General features: G+C 38.5%; 1 protein-coding gene across 1 annotated transcript in view; it reads left to right on the top strand.

The window, feature by feature from the left end:
• Positions 1-17,452, top strand: part of ANKFN1 (ankyrin repeat and fibronectin type III domain containing 1) — a 177,470-nt gene that overhangs the window by 138,446 nt on the left and 21,572 nt on the right. Inside the window, exons 12-13 of the mRNA XM_044675075.1 lie at positions 5,047-5,262; positions 15,798-15,964. Coding sequence (XP_044531010.1) covers positions 5,047-5,262; positions 15,798-15,964 — 383 coding nt within the window. The remainder of the gene's footprint in view (positions 1-5,046; positions 5,263-15,797; positions 15,965-17,452) is intronic.

The following is a 17,452-nucleotide window of genomic DNA, read 5'->3' as shown; positions in this document are numbered from 1 at the left end:
TTTCTTTCTTTCTTTCTTTCTTTCTTCCTTCCTTCCTTCCTTCCTTCCTTCCTTCCTTTCTTTCTTTCATTCTTCCTTCCTTCCTTTCTTTCTCTTTCTTTCTTTCTTCCTCCCTTCTTCCCTTCCTTTCTTTTTTGCTTCTGCAGGTTTTGTCTTTAATCCTGAAATTATTCTTAATCTTCCCTTACCATCAGCCCACACAGATCAGGTCTCAGAACCCCCCAAGGATACTTGTAGGTTACATAGCTCTTCCTAGAACTGGTATTGGATTCCAAGCTGACTGGGGAATTAGAGTATTTGTCTCTGCTGTGTTTCCCTTTCGTGGTTTCCTGGTATTATATGAATTTATGATTTTGAGCATTCAGTCTTATCCTCTGCTTGAAGTGAGGTCACTGGTCTGTGGGATGCTGTTGGGTTATCCCTTGCTGATTGAGATGATGAGAGGGGGAGGGTTGTCCATTTAATTAACACTATCGAATTTTTTTAGGGAAGACTATTATAGAAAGCCAGAATACATGAGGAAAGGAGAGAGGAGGGTATATGAGGAGAGGGAAAAGAGGGGAGAAAGGAACAAGAAGATGAAGTGAATATAATTTACTTGTTGGCTACCATTGGAAAAGTAGAAAAGGGCACAAAAGACTGAATCCTATTCTAAGTAATAAGAAGGAGGAGGGAGAAAGAAACTTCATTAGTTCCTAGATCTCCATGCCATATTGAAATAATTATGGTCTTCTGGTTCACTTCTGGACTTGATTTCCTAGTCTCCAGCTGTCCATCATCAAATACTCACTCGAGATCCATCCATTTGTGAGTCTCAGAATACTATCTCTTTCTTATGACAATTTCAGTAGAAGGGTTTTCTTCTATTGAAGACTTTATTTAAAAGTTCTATGAAACTACATAGCATCAATCCACTAAAACCCTGATGAGATGTTTCTAGCAGCACTTTAGAAGTCAGAACTTGGAACATTTGCCTTGAGAACTACCTAAAGATGTCAGATACTATTTAGTTACCCAGACACCCTGGGAGGGTTCCTCAGTTTTCCTCTGTAAAGTGAGAGCGTTGGGTTAGTTGAGCTTTAAGGTCTCTTGTAGCTCTATAGCCATGACCCTATGACTCAGATCTACCAAAAGGACTTTGTTATGAAGTTGATTCTTATATCAGGTCATTGGACTGGATTAAGTCCAATGATAGCATGACAAAGAGGTCATAGTGTCTGCATTTTCAGCCACTTCATCAAGGAAAATTCTCCCAATGAGACACACCAAGTCCCAAAAGGATGTTTGATGCAGTATTTTCCATTCAAATGAGTCTCTTTCATTCCCATCTATCCAATGGGTTCATTGACAACATTCTGCTTCTTCTTGTCCAATACTTCACACAAACAGAAAACAGCCATTTTACCTTCCCTTAACCAGGCTCTCATCAAAGATCTGAGACTGTCTAATCTGGCACTTTTCCTGAAAAATGTAATCTCAGTTCTTTGACCTTTTCAAAAAGGACCTATTACCCAAACTTTTAATCGCTTTGTCTACTTTCCTCCAGAACCAGTTATGTAAAACTCTGAAAATGTCAAAGGCTTGAAAAAAACCCGTTGTGTTATCCTCAACCCCACCCCTGGCTAAAAGGAGTCAAGGAAGTTTGGGCAAAAACTGAAATGTCATTCAATATTTTTTTAAAACACATATCGAAAGTAACTTGGTCAATTTAGGAACATAAAAATGTATTAGTCAAAACTTGGTTTGCTTGTATAATCACCATGTTTAGTATATTATAAAACATTCAGACAATAATTATAAATTTGTTTCTTTGACAAGAATTAAGAATATATTCATTAATGTTCTTAATTTTTATTATTAAAAAGCAAGACTTTGGGAAACTGACTACTCTACAATTTTTTGTCAGATTATGGAAAAAAAGCAGACAAAATGATGAGAACTGAAGAGTTTTTCATTGTTGCAATAAATCCAAGCCATGAGTCCTTCGAGGACCTGTCAAAAACACAGGAGCACCTCTGCCAAATTTTACATCAAAAGTTAACGAGAGGAAGCTCATGAGCAAAGAAGGCAGGAGCCACTGGAGGATTATAAGCATCTCAGTCCTGCATTTGGAGAATTATAATCTTAGTGAAGAGTTGTTCTACTAATCCTCAGTGTCTTCTCAGAGATTTAGAGATATAAAGAACCACTGCTGTTGTTCAGTTTTTTCGGCCATGTCTGACTCTTCGTGACCCCATTTGGGGTGTTCTTGGCAAAGATACTGGTGTGGTTTGTCATTTTTCTTCTCCAGCTCATTTTACAGATGAGAAAACTGAGACAACTAGAGGTTAATAGCTCTGAACTCAGTTCCTCCTGATTCTAAGCCCAGTGCTTTAACCACTGCCCCTAGAAAGGTTCATAAAGATCATCAAATCCAAATTCTTTCCTTTTCCTGATAGATAAGATGAGGCTCAGAGAGTAGCTTGCTCTAGGTCACATAGGTAGTAAGAGGCAAACTCAAACTTAGATTCCTCCAACCTCAGATCCAATTCTTTCCTCTAAAATACAAAAGGGACTGCTTTAATGTTAGGGGAAGGGAACAAGCATTTGCATAGTGTCTACTACTCAGTACAATTCCAGATACTATACTAAGGACTTTAAAAGTATCTCATTAGATCCTTACAACAATCCTATAAGGTATATGCTGTTATGATCCCTACTTTACAATTGAGGAAACTGAGGCAAACAAAGGTTAAATGACTTGCTGAAAGCCTCACAGCTAGGCAGTATCTAAGGTCAAATTTGAACTCATGTCTTCCTGACTCCAGGCCCAGCATTCTAGTTCTATACTACTACCTAGCTGCCTCAACAGAGGCAGTCCTACAGAACATTTTTAAGTTTTCCTCATTTAAGTTTTCTATGGGATAGTTTTTAAAAATCATTCTGTGGTAGTAAAGGGCAGTCATAATACATAAACAACTTACCTTTAACCTAAATCTAAACTTTTTTTCCTCAATTCAAACTTTTTTCCATTTTCCTTAGGGAAATTCTATCCTCCAAAAATAATTTATTGTCTGAGTTCTCATATCTCTGCTGTGTATTTCCTCCAACTTGTCCATATCACCTCAAATAGAACTCCACCCTCTGATAAAGGGTGATGCTAAGTCTATAGCAGGAAGGTGACCTCACAATATCTGAAAGTTATACTTATTTTTCAGCTCTACTAGCTGGCTCGTGGAATTCTTGATTTTCTATTCCTGTTTAATTTGTGGGTCCACTGTGATGTCCAGATTTTTTTCTTACTAAGGGACAATGATGATGGTAGTGATGATGATGATGATGATGATGATGATGATGATGATGATGATGATGATGATGGTGATGGCGATGGCAATGATAAGGACTGTAATATAGCATTTCTAAGTTTCCAAGAACAGATAGGTTACACAATGGATAGAGAGCCAGGCTTGTGGGGTTAGAGATGACTTTATTTCAAATCTGGCCTCAAGGGGGCAGCTCAGTAGCTCAGTGGATTGAGAGTCAGGCCTAGAGACAGGAGGTCCTAGGTTTGAATCTGGCCCCAGACACCTCCCAGCTGTGTGACCCTGGGCAAGTCACTTGACCCTCATTGCCCACCCTTACCACTCTTTCACCAAGGAACCAATACACAGAAGTTAAGGGTTTAAAAAAAATTTTTTTTAATTAAAAAAAAATTTGGCCTCAGACACTTCCTAGTTATATGACCATGAGCAAGTTACTTTATCTTAGTTGCCTAGCCTTTATGGCCCTTCTGCTATAGAATTGATACTAAAACAGAAGATAAGAGGTGTTTTTTTAGTCAATCGATTAACTTTAAAGTTTACAAAGCACTTCAAATTTGATCTTCAGAGCAACCCAATAAAATATGTTGTTATTCCATTTCCGAGGTGAGGAAACTGAGACTGAGAGAGATTAAGTGACTTGTCCATGATCCCACAGTCAGGTCACCAAGCATTTATTACACATTTGCTATGTGCTAGACACTATCCTACTTAATAGAGATATAAATCCAGAGCTGTCAGATGACATTCATTTCTGAACTTTACATTAGTTCTAAGATCCCCTGGGATCTCTTTCTGTCCATGTGCTTCCTGTCCTGGAATCCCAGCTTAGTCCTCTTTTAGTCTCTTGGAGCTTGAATGCTCTGAACACAGGCATACTTCTAACCAAGCCCCCATCCCTGGTGTCCAGTCCATAGATGTCTGTCTCCTTAAACCACCCTGGGCTGGAAAAATGGTTCTCTTTGACTTTTTCTTGCTTTTCCAGAGCAGAACTTTATCTGGTACATTTTCCAGATCTTTGTGGGGGAGATCTGACTGAAAGCTAGGCTGTACTGCTTCCTCTCACTCCATCATCTTTTGAACTACTGCTTTCTCAATGAATTGGTTAGTTTGATTGAACTTTGCACACATCCTTCTTTATTCTCTGTTATAAAGGATGGCTCTTGAGGTCAAGAGAAGGAAGGAGAAGAAATATGCTTGGAAATGTAAAACAAAAGAGAATAATAAAAATTTATTTGGGAAAAAGGAATACCATATTGAAGGAACTTATATATCATATAGAAGTAATCAGATCATTCTGAAAGAAAAGCTTGGAGATACATTGTGAAGGGCTTTATATGCCAAGGAGAGGAGTTAATATTTGAATCTAGAGGCAATAGGGATCCACTGAAGCTCACTGAGCAAAGAGATTGATACAGTCAGACCTTTGCTACATGAATATCAATCTAGCAGCTAAATCAAGGAAGGACTGAAGAGGACCTGGTGGTGAGAAGAAACATACAGGTATTGAGTTAGAATTTTCCATTATAATTTTTGTGTCTCTTTCTATAATGTGTTCAGCCAAATGGTGAAGAAGGTCTGCTAGGGCTTTTGTCGAGTATATTTTGATGATGCCATGTATTCTAGTGTTCAATCTGCATTAACAGCTTCTGAGAATTATCAGAGAATAACCCTGTGTCTTTCATGACAGCCATAACTTTTCTCTTTGTAATTTCACCTAAAATGTCAATAACATGTTCATTTGTAGAATTTACTTGGAACTCACAACTTGGGAAGAATTTACTATGAACCCATTAAGGATCGGCATGGAAATATCGTCATAGTCACGATCAGAGAAGTGGAGACGCTCTATTCGTTTTTCAATGGCAAATGGATGCAGATATCAAAGCTACAAAGCCAGAGAAAATCGCTGTCAACTCCTGAGGAGCCAACAGCTCTAGACATCTTAATCATAACCATCCAGGTAGCAGGTTGTTCTATTTATCTGTATGCTTATAATTTCGAATGCCATTGAACAAACAGATAATATCAGATAATATTTGTGTTATGCCACAGCTAGAAAGCAATTCTGTACCCTTTATCCTATTTGATCCTTATGGTAAGTATTATTATTATCCCCATTTTACAGATGGGAAAACCAAAAGGAACAAATGATTTGCCTGAGATCACACAGCTATTGAGTGTTGGAGGTAGGATTTGAACTCAAGTACGTTCTGACTCCAAGAACCAGTAGTCTCCAAACTAGGAATCACAATGTGACCCCAAGGGTTGTGTGATCAACCAAATGAAAGATGAAAAAATAGGTTGCATCCCTCCCTCCCAGTAATGGTCCATCTCCTCCACAACCAAACCTACCCTAATCTCCCAGTGCTCCCTATTATTTCTCTCTTCCTTTACTCTACAAATTCCCAGTCTCTCCTATTCTAACTCGGGTGGGGTCATCAGGGAATTATCATTTAAACACTATCCAGGCACTTATAGTGGGACTGTTGGCATTGAGAAAATTCCCCACCCTCAACATTCTGACTTCCTTTGTCCTAGACACTCCTCAAAAGATAAACTACCAAACCACTAATCAGTGAGTAAAAGTCCTGCCTCTCACCTTTTGGGTTTGTTTCAGACAGAGTAGGTTACACAAAATGAACAGGCAGGGGTAGATTATGGTCTCCATCTCAGAGCTCATCATATTCACATTCACCACAAATCTGCCCTTCTCCAAAGGTCCTTATTACTTAGAGGACCCCACTACCCTTCGGTCACCCCAGTTCACAAGCTGGGCATCATCCTCCACTCCTCATTTCTTCTCAATCAATCAGTTACCAAGTCTTGGTGTTACTCCCACAGCCTCTTTCACATACTTCCCCTTCTCTTCACTCATACAGACACCACCCTGCTTTGGGTCCTCATCACATCTCACCTCCATGATTTCAAAAGGTTCTAATTGGTCTCCTGCCTCAGATCAATCCATCCTCCAAACTACAGCCCCAGTGATTTTCTTAAAGTTCTGATCATACTGCTTGAACACATGGATTGATGGGGATATGATTGGGGTTGTAGACTCTAAACAATCACTCTAGTGCAATTATCAATAATATGGAAATAGGTCTTGATCAATGACACATGTAAAACCCAGTGGAATTGCATGTCAGCAATGGGGGGGGCAGGGAGAGGGAAAGAACATGTAACCATGGAAAAATATTCTTAATTAATTAAACTTTTTCAATTAAAAAAATGAAAAAATAAAGCTCTGATCATATCATTCACCTATTCAGTAATCTCCAATGGCTCCCTAAGATCAAATATCATTTCATCTTTATCTCATGCTTTTTTTTAATTTCTATTTTTGTTTAAGTTTAATATTATAAATATTACCTGGCTATGCATATGCAAAATAAATATAACTATGATCTATAAATGAGTATAAACATATTAAGGGCATTGCTCAAAAATGTTTTAGTGATAGAAGAAAACAATTAAAATTGTCTGGAGATCACTACACTGGACCATGGGCTTTACTAACTAAATACCAAGATTCATTTTAGTAAATAACAAGGTATAACAAGTCAAAGTGGGAGGTGGGAGAAGCCACATACATCCAACTCTATATCAAGAACAGAAAACCTTTAGCCAGAATCTTAGAAGAGTCAGAAGAGTCCTCACTTACAATGATAAAGACAACAAAAACAATAATAATAATAACTAGTATTTATATAGTACTTTAGGGTTTACAAAGCACTTTATACTATTTCATTCTATCTTCACAAAAACTTATAAAGTACTATAATTCTCATTTTGCAAATGAAGAAACCAAGGTTGAAATTTTTAGTGACTCCCCTAGGGTTACACAGGTAATACCTAAGGCATAATTTGAATTCAATTTAGAACTCTATCTACTATATCAGCTAATTCTCTCCCCAAATCCAGAAGTAAAAGGAATAATACTGTCTGAATCTCTAAATAACCTCATTAAGTGATAGACCCTGTGCAAAGACAATTACATTGTTTCAGCTCCTTTCTGGTGCCCTAGGAGATTATAATCTAAAATATAAAAATGGAGTCAAGCAACAGCTACATGGCTCAGTAGAGAGAGACAAAACTGGAGATGAGTAGTCCTGTGTTCAATACTGGCCTCAGACATTTCCTAGACCTGGGCAAGTCACATAATCTCAATTGCCTAACCCTTACCGCTCTTCTGCCTTGGAACCAATACTTAGTACTGATTCTAAGACAGAAGGCAGGAGTTTAAAAAAAAAAAAAAAAAAGAGTGTCCAGGGAGAGCAACCAGAATGGGGAAGGTCTTTGTGTTGTGAGGATTTAGGGATGCTGTGGCATCTTATGGCAGCTGTCCCCAAATACTTTGAAAGGCTCTCTGGTGAAAAGCTGATTCCTGGCAGAACTAGGAGCAGTGTGTGTATGTGAGCAATGTTGCTAAAATGCACATTTAGACTTTATAGGAGAAAACATCCTAACAATTAAAGTTATTCAATAGTGGAATGGGGTGTGGTGGTCAAATGGGAGGTAGCAGTGTCCTTCCCCTTCATCAGCGATTGGAAATCTTGGATCAAACTCTGGATGATCAGGTAGGTTACAGAGAGGGAGTTTCACTTCACAGGATGTCCTCATTTGCTACTGAGATCCTTCCCACAGTTTGATTATGTGACTTATAACTTGTAATGACAGCATGTGTAGGTTGGAAGTAAAGAAATTGGTGGGGGGAGAGAATAAAGGATAATCCACTTTAATTTAGAGCTGGGATACAAAGCTGAAATAAGGCACAGTTTGTTAGTTGGTCAGTGAAGAAGCATTTATTAAGCATCTGCTAGGTGCCCAGTACAATCTCTGCCCTCAAGGGATTTACATTCTAACAAGGATAGATAACACATAAAAGAGATTTTTAAAAGAAAGGGAAAATCAGGAGAGTCATAATCAGAATAGGGACCGCAATTAAGGAGGGCTGGCTGAAGGCTTGTCCTCAAAAGGAAGATTCCAGGATGAATTCACTAATGGGCGAAGGTGATCTCAAGGGTGGAAGGCTGATCCAGCATAAGAAGGATGTAGAACAGTTAGTGTTTGCCCTCTGAATATTTCCAGTTTCCAACAGTATTCTGATCTAAAACTTATACTTGCTAATCTGTTTCAATTCATTGATGAGATATTTTGGGGAGAATGAAGAACAGGAAGGGTTCCCTCAGGAGAGGATGTGCTGTGAAAGGCTCTTCCTTCCCACTTACTCCATCCTATCATAACCAGTAATGTACATTAGTCTAGGAAAACTGGAGATGCCATAATAGGCTATAAGCAGAAGGAGATTTGGAGGTTTGGTTTGTTTTTTTCTTTTTTCCTCTGTGAAGCTTTAAGGGAAATTTAATCAATCAACAAATATTGATTAAATGCTGACTCTAACTCTAAAGATACAAAGAAAGGTAAAACCAGTCCCTGTCCTCAAGGACTTTATATTTGAATGGAAGACATAGACATACTCACACTAACACACACACTACACTCATGCATATATATATATATATGCATGTGTATATGTCTGTGTGTGTCTATATATATATATATATATATAGTATAACTTCAATTCTAAATAGAGAGTATAAATAGTATATAGATAGTGTAGAGAGAGGGATAGAGAGGAAGAGAAAGGAAAAAAATTAGAGTATAAATGCATCTATATGGAGAGGGGAGAAAGAGAGAGAGCAAGAGAGAGAGAGAGAGAACTTACAAAATAGATGTAGAGTAAATAGAAAGTAACTTACGAAGGGATGACAGGAGCACCTAAGTGTCTCAGAGGGCAGAAGAGGCAGGCCTGGAGATGAGAAGTCTTGGATTCAAATCTGACCTCAGACACTTCCTAGCTGTGCAACCTGGGCAAGTCACTTAACCCCCATTGCCTAGCCCTTACCATTCTTCTGCCTTGGAATAGATACTCAGTATTCATTCTAAGCCAGGAGATAAGGGCTTAAAAAAAGATGAAGAAATGACACTAGTAGCTAGGGATGGCAGGAAAAGCCTCCTACATAAAGTGGAGGTCCAGCTGAGTCTTGAAGGAAGCAAAGATTCTAAGAGATAAAGGTGAGGATGGATAGCATTCCAGGAATGGAAGACAGCCAGGGAAAAGATATAGAGACAAGAGGTGGCACTTGGAACATGAGAAGCAGAAAGTAGGCTGGCACAACTGGATTGTCAAGTGTAGGAAGAAGAGTAAAGAGTCAGAAGATCCTAAAATAATCAAATCTCTCACCTTGGGCCCATTAGCACCACTGCGTCTGCTCTGATCAATCATGCCAACCAGCCCACTAATCTACTTAATCCCTAGCCAAAGGGGTGCCCAAGTTTGAGTGTGTGTTTCAACTTCTTGTTTTGTCCTGAGCCTTAACATGCTATGGTGTGGACCAGAAAGGCTAATTGGGGGAGGAAGAAAAAAAGAGCCAAAGCCTCTAGACTAGATTTTAAAGGATTCTGATTCATATGAAATTGATAAAGGAGAGGAAAATCCCACTAGCTCATTCATAGCTTTCTTTTTCATCATTTATAAACACATACTCAAGAAAACATTTTAAAAATCATAATCAATTGAGCTTTTACGGGGTGACTAATACACTAATCCCCAAAGGGATAAACTGAGGTCTGGGCTACCTTGGGTTTTCAGTATTGCTCCCAGAAATACCATTCAGGCCCCAGCATGATATAATACCTGGTTTCTGCTAGACTTATTCCATTAAAAATGTGTTACAGGTGCAGAGAAATTCCAATCTGGGCAAAGGTTGTTAGAGAAGGAGACCAAAAATAGAGGCGGCATCAGGTTTCCACCCAGATCCAAGTGGAAAATTTACCCCTGCTGACTGGCACATTCCTGCCTGATGTCGTTTTCTCTCTTCCCCTCTGAACCCTCCCCCCATTTTGCCCCACCCGTTTACAGGTCATTTTCTTGGGGTATAGAACCACCGGGGCAGGTTTCCAGGCAAGTGCCGGCACTCCTGGAAGTGAGGTACTCATTATGTGGCAAAGGGCCCAGCCAAGGCTCAGATATCAGCATGAAGCTGGAGATAAGGTCTAGTGACTACCAAGGTCCCAGGAAGGCTGGACTGTCCCCACAGTATCTAATATGACTAGTGTAAACTATGCAGTTTGTCTCCCACCCTAATAGACACACACCCAGAACACTCCCAGGAGATTCCTAGAATCTTGCTGAGTTTCTTGTTGAAGGTGTCACCAGATGTGGGTTCCATAATGCAGTAGACCTATTCAAGTCCTTGCAGTCTTTGATGGGACTGTTTCCAGCAATTAATTTGATGCACATATTTCTAAGCTTCAGCTCCTCATCTATAAAATAGGGATAATACTTGAATCATTTCCCTCCTGGGTTTCTTGCATAGATTCCATTCAATTGAAGAAGCATTTATTGATTTGTTAAGATCTACTATGTTCAAAGCACTCTGCAAGGGATGCAAAGATCTCTACCTATAAAGATCTTAATTCTACCGGGTCAATAGATGGGTGTAAAACACTTGGTAAATGATAAAAAGCTATATAAACATCTGCCATGAATATTTTATTTTAAACCTTTACCTTTTGCCTTAGTATCGATATTAAGTCTTAGTTCCAAGGCAAAAGAGCAGTAAGGGCTAGGCAATGGGGGTTAAGTGACTGACCCAGAGTCACATAGTAAGAAAGTATCTGAGGTCAAATTTGAACCCAGGACCTCCCATCTCTAGGCCTGGCTCTTTATCGACTGAGCTACCCAGCTGTCCTTTGCCATGAATATTTGTTGTATTTTCTTCAAGTCTTTCTCCTATTACCAATTACTGAAACTTAACACAATACTTTGATTAGCTAATTTGTCCCGAACATAAATATAGCATCATATATTTAATGTTGGAAGAGACCTTATAAGCCATCAAATCCAACCCTTCATATTGCATATAAGTAAACAAAGAGGCATAGAGGTTAAGTCACTTGTCATGGGTCCTCCAAAAAGTAGATGTATTTTTGAACTTCCTCACTCTACTCCTGGCACTCTATCCAAACTTTAACTTTCATGCTCTCATTTTGCCACATCACCCTTTCAGAGTCTTCAACATTCAGCATAGTGCCTGGCACAGAGTAAATGCTTAATAAATATTCATTTATTGACTGAGTATTCCTGTCTATCTCCCAGGCTTCTAGGGCTTTTATGATTTCACTAAACTTCCCCAAATACTACTATTAGAACAACATCATCAGCCCTGTTTTTCCAGGGACAAATCTTTTCTCCCCATTCCATATCCTTCATCCATTCATCCTCCAGCTCCATCTCGATTGACTTGGTTCATGTCCCATTGCTGGGCACTTTGATCTATTCATTAATCTTTCAAGTCTGTTCAAGGTACAAATATTTTTTATTTCATCAAAAATTTCTTCCAAATAGTGCTCCCTTGAACCAAAGAATTGCCACCAGTGCTGGGAATTTCAGACATAAGTCTAGGTCAGCATATGAGATCAGCAAATCCAACCTGAGGGAAGCTATAGGATCGTAGATTTAGATTAGATTGGAGGCAGATAGATTTTTCAGTGACCCTAATATCACAGCATATCACATAAGCAACAATATAATTAATACTTATATAGGACCAGCATTCCCCAAAATAATAATAATTATTAACAATAATAATAATAGTGTATATGTTTATAGCATAATACCAACTTGATGCCTTATAATATTCACTGGATTCAGGATCAGAAGAATTAAATCCTCGTCATAGATTCATCACATATTGACTGTGTTACCTTGAGTAGGTCAAAACCTCTCTGAGTCTCAGCTCGCTCATCTTTTAAATAATGATGATATCTGCCTTATGGAATTATTGTAAAGGTCAAAAGAGAGAAGCTCTAGGAAAATATTTTGCAAACTACAAAATGCTACATGGATATACATTTTAGTATTCCTTCAGTTCTATAATCTCTCATCTTGACTTAACACTTGAAGATTTACAAAGCAGTTGGCATATATTAATCCATTTGGTTCTCATAACAACCCCATTAGGTACACACTAATATTATCTTATCTTTAAATGAGGAAATTGAGGTTAGGAGACTTGACTAGGGTTAAGACTTAGGACCTAAGACAGGATTTGAACTCCTTTCTCACTCAAAATCCAATATTCTGTCTCCTTAACAATGCTATCTTAAAGAGCACTAAAGAGATTGCTTGCTGATCCTTTACATAAATTATTTTTAAAATATTCATAGTCTATTAAAGTGTGTTGAATATCTAGTGTGTGTCTGATACATAGTAACGGTTCAATAAATATGTGTTAAATGAATTAATAAGCAATATACCCAAAGTCATACTGTTGTGTGATGGGATTTTCTTTATATATATATATATGATATACATATTTTTATATATTATTTATTTATATTACATAGCATATATATAATATAAAGCTTAAATGAACCAGTAATACAGTGCTATGTATATATACTATATAAATAATAAATAAATATATAAATATATATAATAAACACATCTAGTTATATATAGCACCGCATTGCTGGTTCATTTAAGTTTTTCTTCTGTACTTGCCATGTCATCTTCCCTATTCGATTTATGTTGATAAGAACAAATCTGTCCTAAAGGGCATTTAACCTTTTAATTTATTTTTTCTTTTCTTTTTTTTTTTAACCCTTACCTTTTGCCTTAAAATCACTACAAAGTTCAAAGATTCTAACACAGAAAAGTGATAAGGACTAGGCAATTGGTGTTAAGTGACTTGCCCTGAATCACACAGTTAGGAAGTGTCTGAAGCCAGATTTGAACCCAGGTCCTCTCCACTCCAAGTCTGACACTCTCTCCACTGTCCTACCTAGATGCCCCTTCCCTGTTAAGTTTCTACCCATTTTGATAGATCTGTTTTTCCAGTATTCCATGACCGTGCTAAATTGTGACTAGTTCCAACTGAAAGAGGAAAAAAAAAGAACCAAAAAAAAAATATATATGCGCATATATTCAATATAGGTTTGAATAGATGGGTCCTGGGCCCAGTCTTAACTGAGGCACCAGTTCATTATGTTTAGCCCAGTTAGAAGCCAAGCCATTGGTAAGAAATCCATTGGGTATTACCTTCATGCAAATCATTTATACACTTGATAGCAAAGTAATCTAGTTTGCCAGCTTGTCAAGGTAGGAAGGAGGATGGGAGGTTGGAGGGAGGGGAGATATGTCCCACAGAGAGATAGAAACAGTTTCACTTAATGATTCTGAGGTAGAGGACATCTGTGATCTTCCCTTCTATAGGATTTTGCCCCCTCTCTCCTAGAAGGGAATTAAAATGATCTGGCCCAATCTGCTTCTTACACAACCATGGAGATTGATCTTCTGTTTCTCCCAGTATCTTCCCAAGGATTTATTTTAAGCTGACTGAGCTGTAATGGCCAAGGTCAATGGGTTTTTCCCCTCCTTGCCTAAGGACAAATGCATTTGCCCTTTTCCAGTCCCTAGGGATTCCCATTGTGCTGGGTAATTTCTTGAGAATAACGACTAGGGGCTCTACAATGATATCTGCCAGTGCCACATATCATCAATCCCCATTGATTGGAATACAGTCAGTTTTCCAGGCACCTTGATTGTATCTTTCTCCACTTTTTGTTTCACCTTCCAGTCTTCTCTCAGGAATGGGATTTGGCATGAGTAGATAATCACAGATGATCTTTTCTGAAAAAAGCAGAAGACATCAAGTGCTTTGACCTTTTTTAGTCATCTTGTCCTCTTTGTTTCCTGTCCATTCCCTTGGCTTTTTATAGAAGAAAGATTTTCTATGGGTTTTTTTTCTTCATACATTCAAAGATTATGGTTTGATTTAAAAGGTTTAGTGGGCTGCCTCTCTTTTCCCATTTTGCCCTTCTTTTACTAGCCTCTTAACCAGTTTTTCAATCCCACGTTTCCTTAGGCAGGGGAGCCCACACAGCTGAGATGTAGACAAATATTGGTCCAAGCAGACCTGGCATCAGACTGGATACCAGAAGAGGGCAATAAGATGGTGACAGGACCAAAAGTCCACTTCTTATGAGGATTAGCTGAAGGAATTAAGAACGTGTAATCTAGAAAAGAGAAATCTTAAGGAGAATATGATTGTTATTGAATGTTTGAAATGACATCAGAGAGGAAAGGGATAAAAGTGACTGATTCAGAGGTCTTTCTTATTCTCCCTTTCCCACTCTATCCCTAGCCCTAGTTATTTCCTTATACAATTACCTTCCATTTAACCTGTATGTATCTTGTATGTGCCTACCTGTTTACGTGTTTTCCCCCATTAGAATGTGAGCTACTTTAGGGCAGAGTGTTTTGTTTTTTTTTTGCCTTTGGGTTGTTTTGTTTTGTTTTTTTTGTATCCCCTGCACTTAGCACACTGCCTGGAACATAGTAAGCTTTTAATAAATGCTTGCTAATTGTCATTCTGGCTTTTTCACATGACAGTTCTTAAGAAAATTTGAAAGCAACTATGAAATCATCCCTCAGACTACTTGTTTCTTGATTTAACATTCCAGGTCCTCCAAAGGATCCTCAAAGAGCGTGATTTCTTCACCACCCTTTTCACTTTCTTTGACTTCTAGCTAGCTTATTAATGACCTTCCTAAAATGTGTCTAGAACTGAACTGTTAATCCTTTCATAGAGAAAGGCAAAAACAGTTGGAACTCCCATATTCTTTTTCAGGACAATATGACTTTCAGTGAAGCCTAAGATTTCATATGTTTTCGTTTTTTTGTCTGTCATTAATCAGACAACATTTATTAAGCACCTACTATGAGCCAACACTGTACCATACTTAGCTTGTAGTTCACTAAAACTCCCAGATCTTTTTTCTTTTTTTTTTCTTTTAAAAAACCCTGCTTTCTGTCTTAAAACAACTTCAAGACAGAAGGGCGAAGGTTAAGCAAACAGGGTTAAGTGACTTGCCCTGGGTCACATAGCTAGGAAGTATCTGAGGTCAGATTTGAACCCAGGTCTTTTCAGGTCTTCTGCTTTATCCACTGTGCTCCCTAGCTACTCTCAGATATTTTTCTGAAATAAACTGAAATCTATACTGTACTTGTTTGGCTTTTTTTTAACCCTTACCTTCTGTCTTAAAATCATTATTAAGTATCAGTTCCAAAGCAGAAAAGCAGTAAGAGCTAGAAAACTGGGGTTAAGTGACTTGCCCAGAGACAAACAGCTAGGAAGTGCCTGAGGTCAGATTTGAACCCAGGACATCCGACCTCCTGGGCTGGCATTCTTTCCACTGTGTCATCTAGCTGCCCCCAGATCTTTTTACAAATGAACTGAAATCTAGCCTTCTTGTCCCCATCCTAGACTTGCTGTCTTTTTTAACACAAATGTAAGATTCCACATACCCCCAACAAGATTAACAATAATCTTGATTTCTCAGCCAAATGGTATTGTGTCAACCAATCAGTGACCAAGTCTTCACAAGGAGAAAACTCTAAAAGTCCTCATGAAACTTTTTCCCCCCCAGGATATCTTGTCCTACCAGAAAAGGAGCCAACAGCGTCTCCCTCCTGGATTGTACCTTGGTTACCTGAAACTGTGCAGTTCTGTGGATCAGATCAAAGTCCTTGTCACCCAGAAATTACCCAACATTCTCTGTCATGTAAAGATCCGAGACAACAGCAATGTTTCCAAGTGAGTTATCTTGTGGGGGTGGGGGGTGGGAAGGGGATGGTGGCAAGGGGTTCATTCTGCCCAATTATTCTTACAATTCAATGATTAGACATTTCAGAGATGAACCATTTTTCAGGGATCTTTCCCAGAGTAATGCTCAAAAGTAGATTCTCTATAGATAGCAATAGGGTAGATGCCCTAAGGAACTTGAAAGGGTACCCATATTCATTGCCTTTTTCCAGGAAAGAGAAACAATAAAAGGGACAGGAATCCTTTGAAGAATACCCTGGGGAGCTTGGCACTAAGGACATTTCCCCCACTATTTTTGAAAAGGTTGCCCAAATCGGGTGACATGAGCCAGCATTACAACTAGTACCCAATTAAAATTATAGTAATAAATCTCAGCAGCCTTTAGAAGACCTAGAAGTTTGATTATAGAGATATCACAGACCCTAAAGCAAGAAGGGACTTTAGTGATTACCATGGTCCCTTTTCATTTTTCAGAAGAAGAAACAGAGGTCCAGAGTAGTAATTGTTGCCAAAATCACATACTAGTAACAAATCCAAGGGGGATCACAAGTCCCGTGTTTCCAAATTCAGAGATCTTTCCACTATTCCATAAAGTTCCCTGGTATTGAAAACTAAATAATTGACACATGCCCAAAAGAAAAAGAGGAGACAGTGGAATGAGTCAGAAGGTACAGTTTCTACCCTCTATAAAGAAAGGCCTCGAGAGGAGTTCAGTACTCTACTCTCTACCCCTCCAATCAGAGGACAGAGGAGGTTGGGGGAGGTGATGTTAGTCAAGGTTTGAGTTAACTGCATGATGAGTTGGAGATGATGAACTTAACCTAGGAGTTGAGACCAGGCAGAGCAGCAGACACAGAGTGGAGTGAGCCAAAGGCTAGTAACTTTTTGTGGTCACATAATTTATCAAACAGCAAAATTGCAATGAAAACTGTTAAGCCTTATGATTGTGCACTATGTTTCCCAATTAGCCCCTCAACATTTTCTCCAATAGCCTCCTTCCAGAATTCTCTCTTAGGGTGTTGGGAGAATCATTGAGAAATTTTCATATCCCACTGCCATATGTTAGGAGAAATTTTTTAATTCAAAAATACCTTATTTTCCAAAGCACATGTAATAATAATTTTCAAAATACATTTTCCAAAATTATAAGATCAAACGACCCCCTTCCCTCCTTTCCCCCATTCAGAGATAGTAAACAATTTGTTCTGTGCCATAAATATATTATCATGTGAAACACTCTTCCATATTGGTCATTGTTGTAGGAACACATGAATACAAAACCAAACCCCACTCCCCAAATAAAATCATAAATACACTGAAGTGAAAGATGGTCTGCTTTGATCCACATCCATCGAACTCCAACAGTTCTTTTTCTAGAGGTGGATAGCATTTCCCATTATAAGTCCTTCAGAATTGTCTATTAGGGGAAATATTAAGAGAAGGGGTTCCATGTCTAGGACCTACCTGCTGTCAGCTCTG

This window comes from Gracilinanus agilis, chromosome 4, assembly GCF_016433145.1.
Source record: "Gracilinanus agilis isolate LMUSP501 chromosome 4, AgileGrace, whole genome shotgun sequence".
Lineage (NCBI taxonomy): Eukaryota > Metazoa > Chordata > Mammalia > Didelphimorphia > Didelphidae > Gracilinanus > Gracilinanus agilis.
Note: the sequence above shows the minus strand (reverse complement) of the source record. Positions and strands in the feature narration are given on the sequence as shown.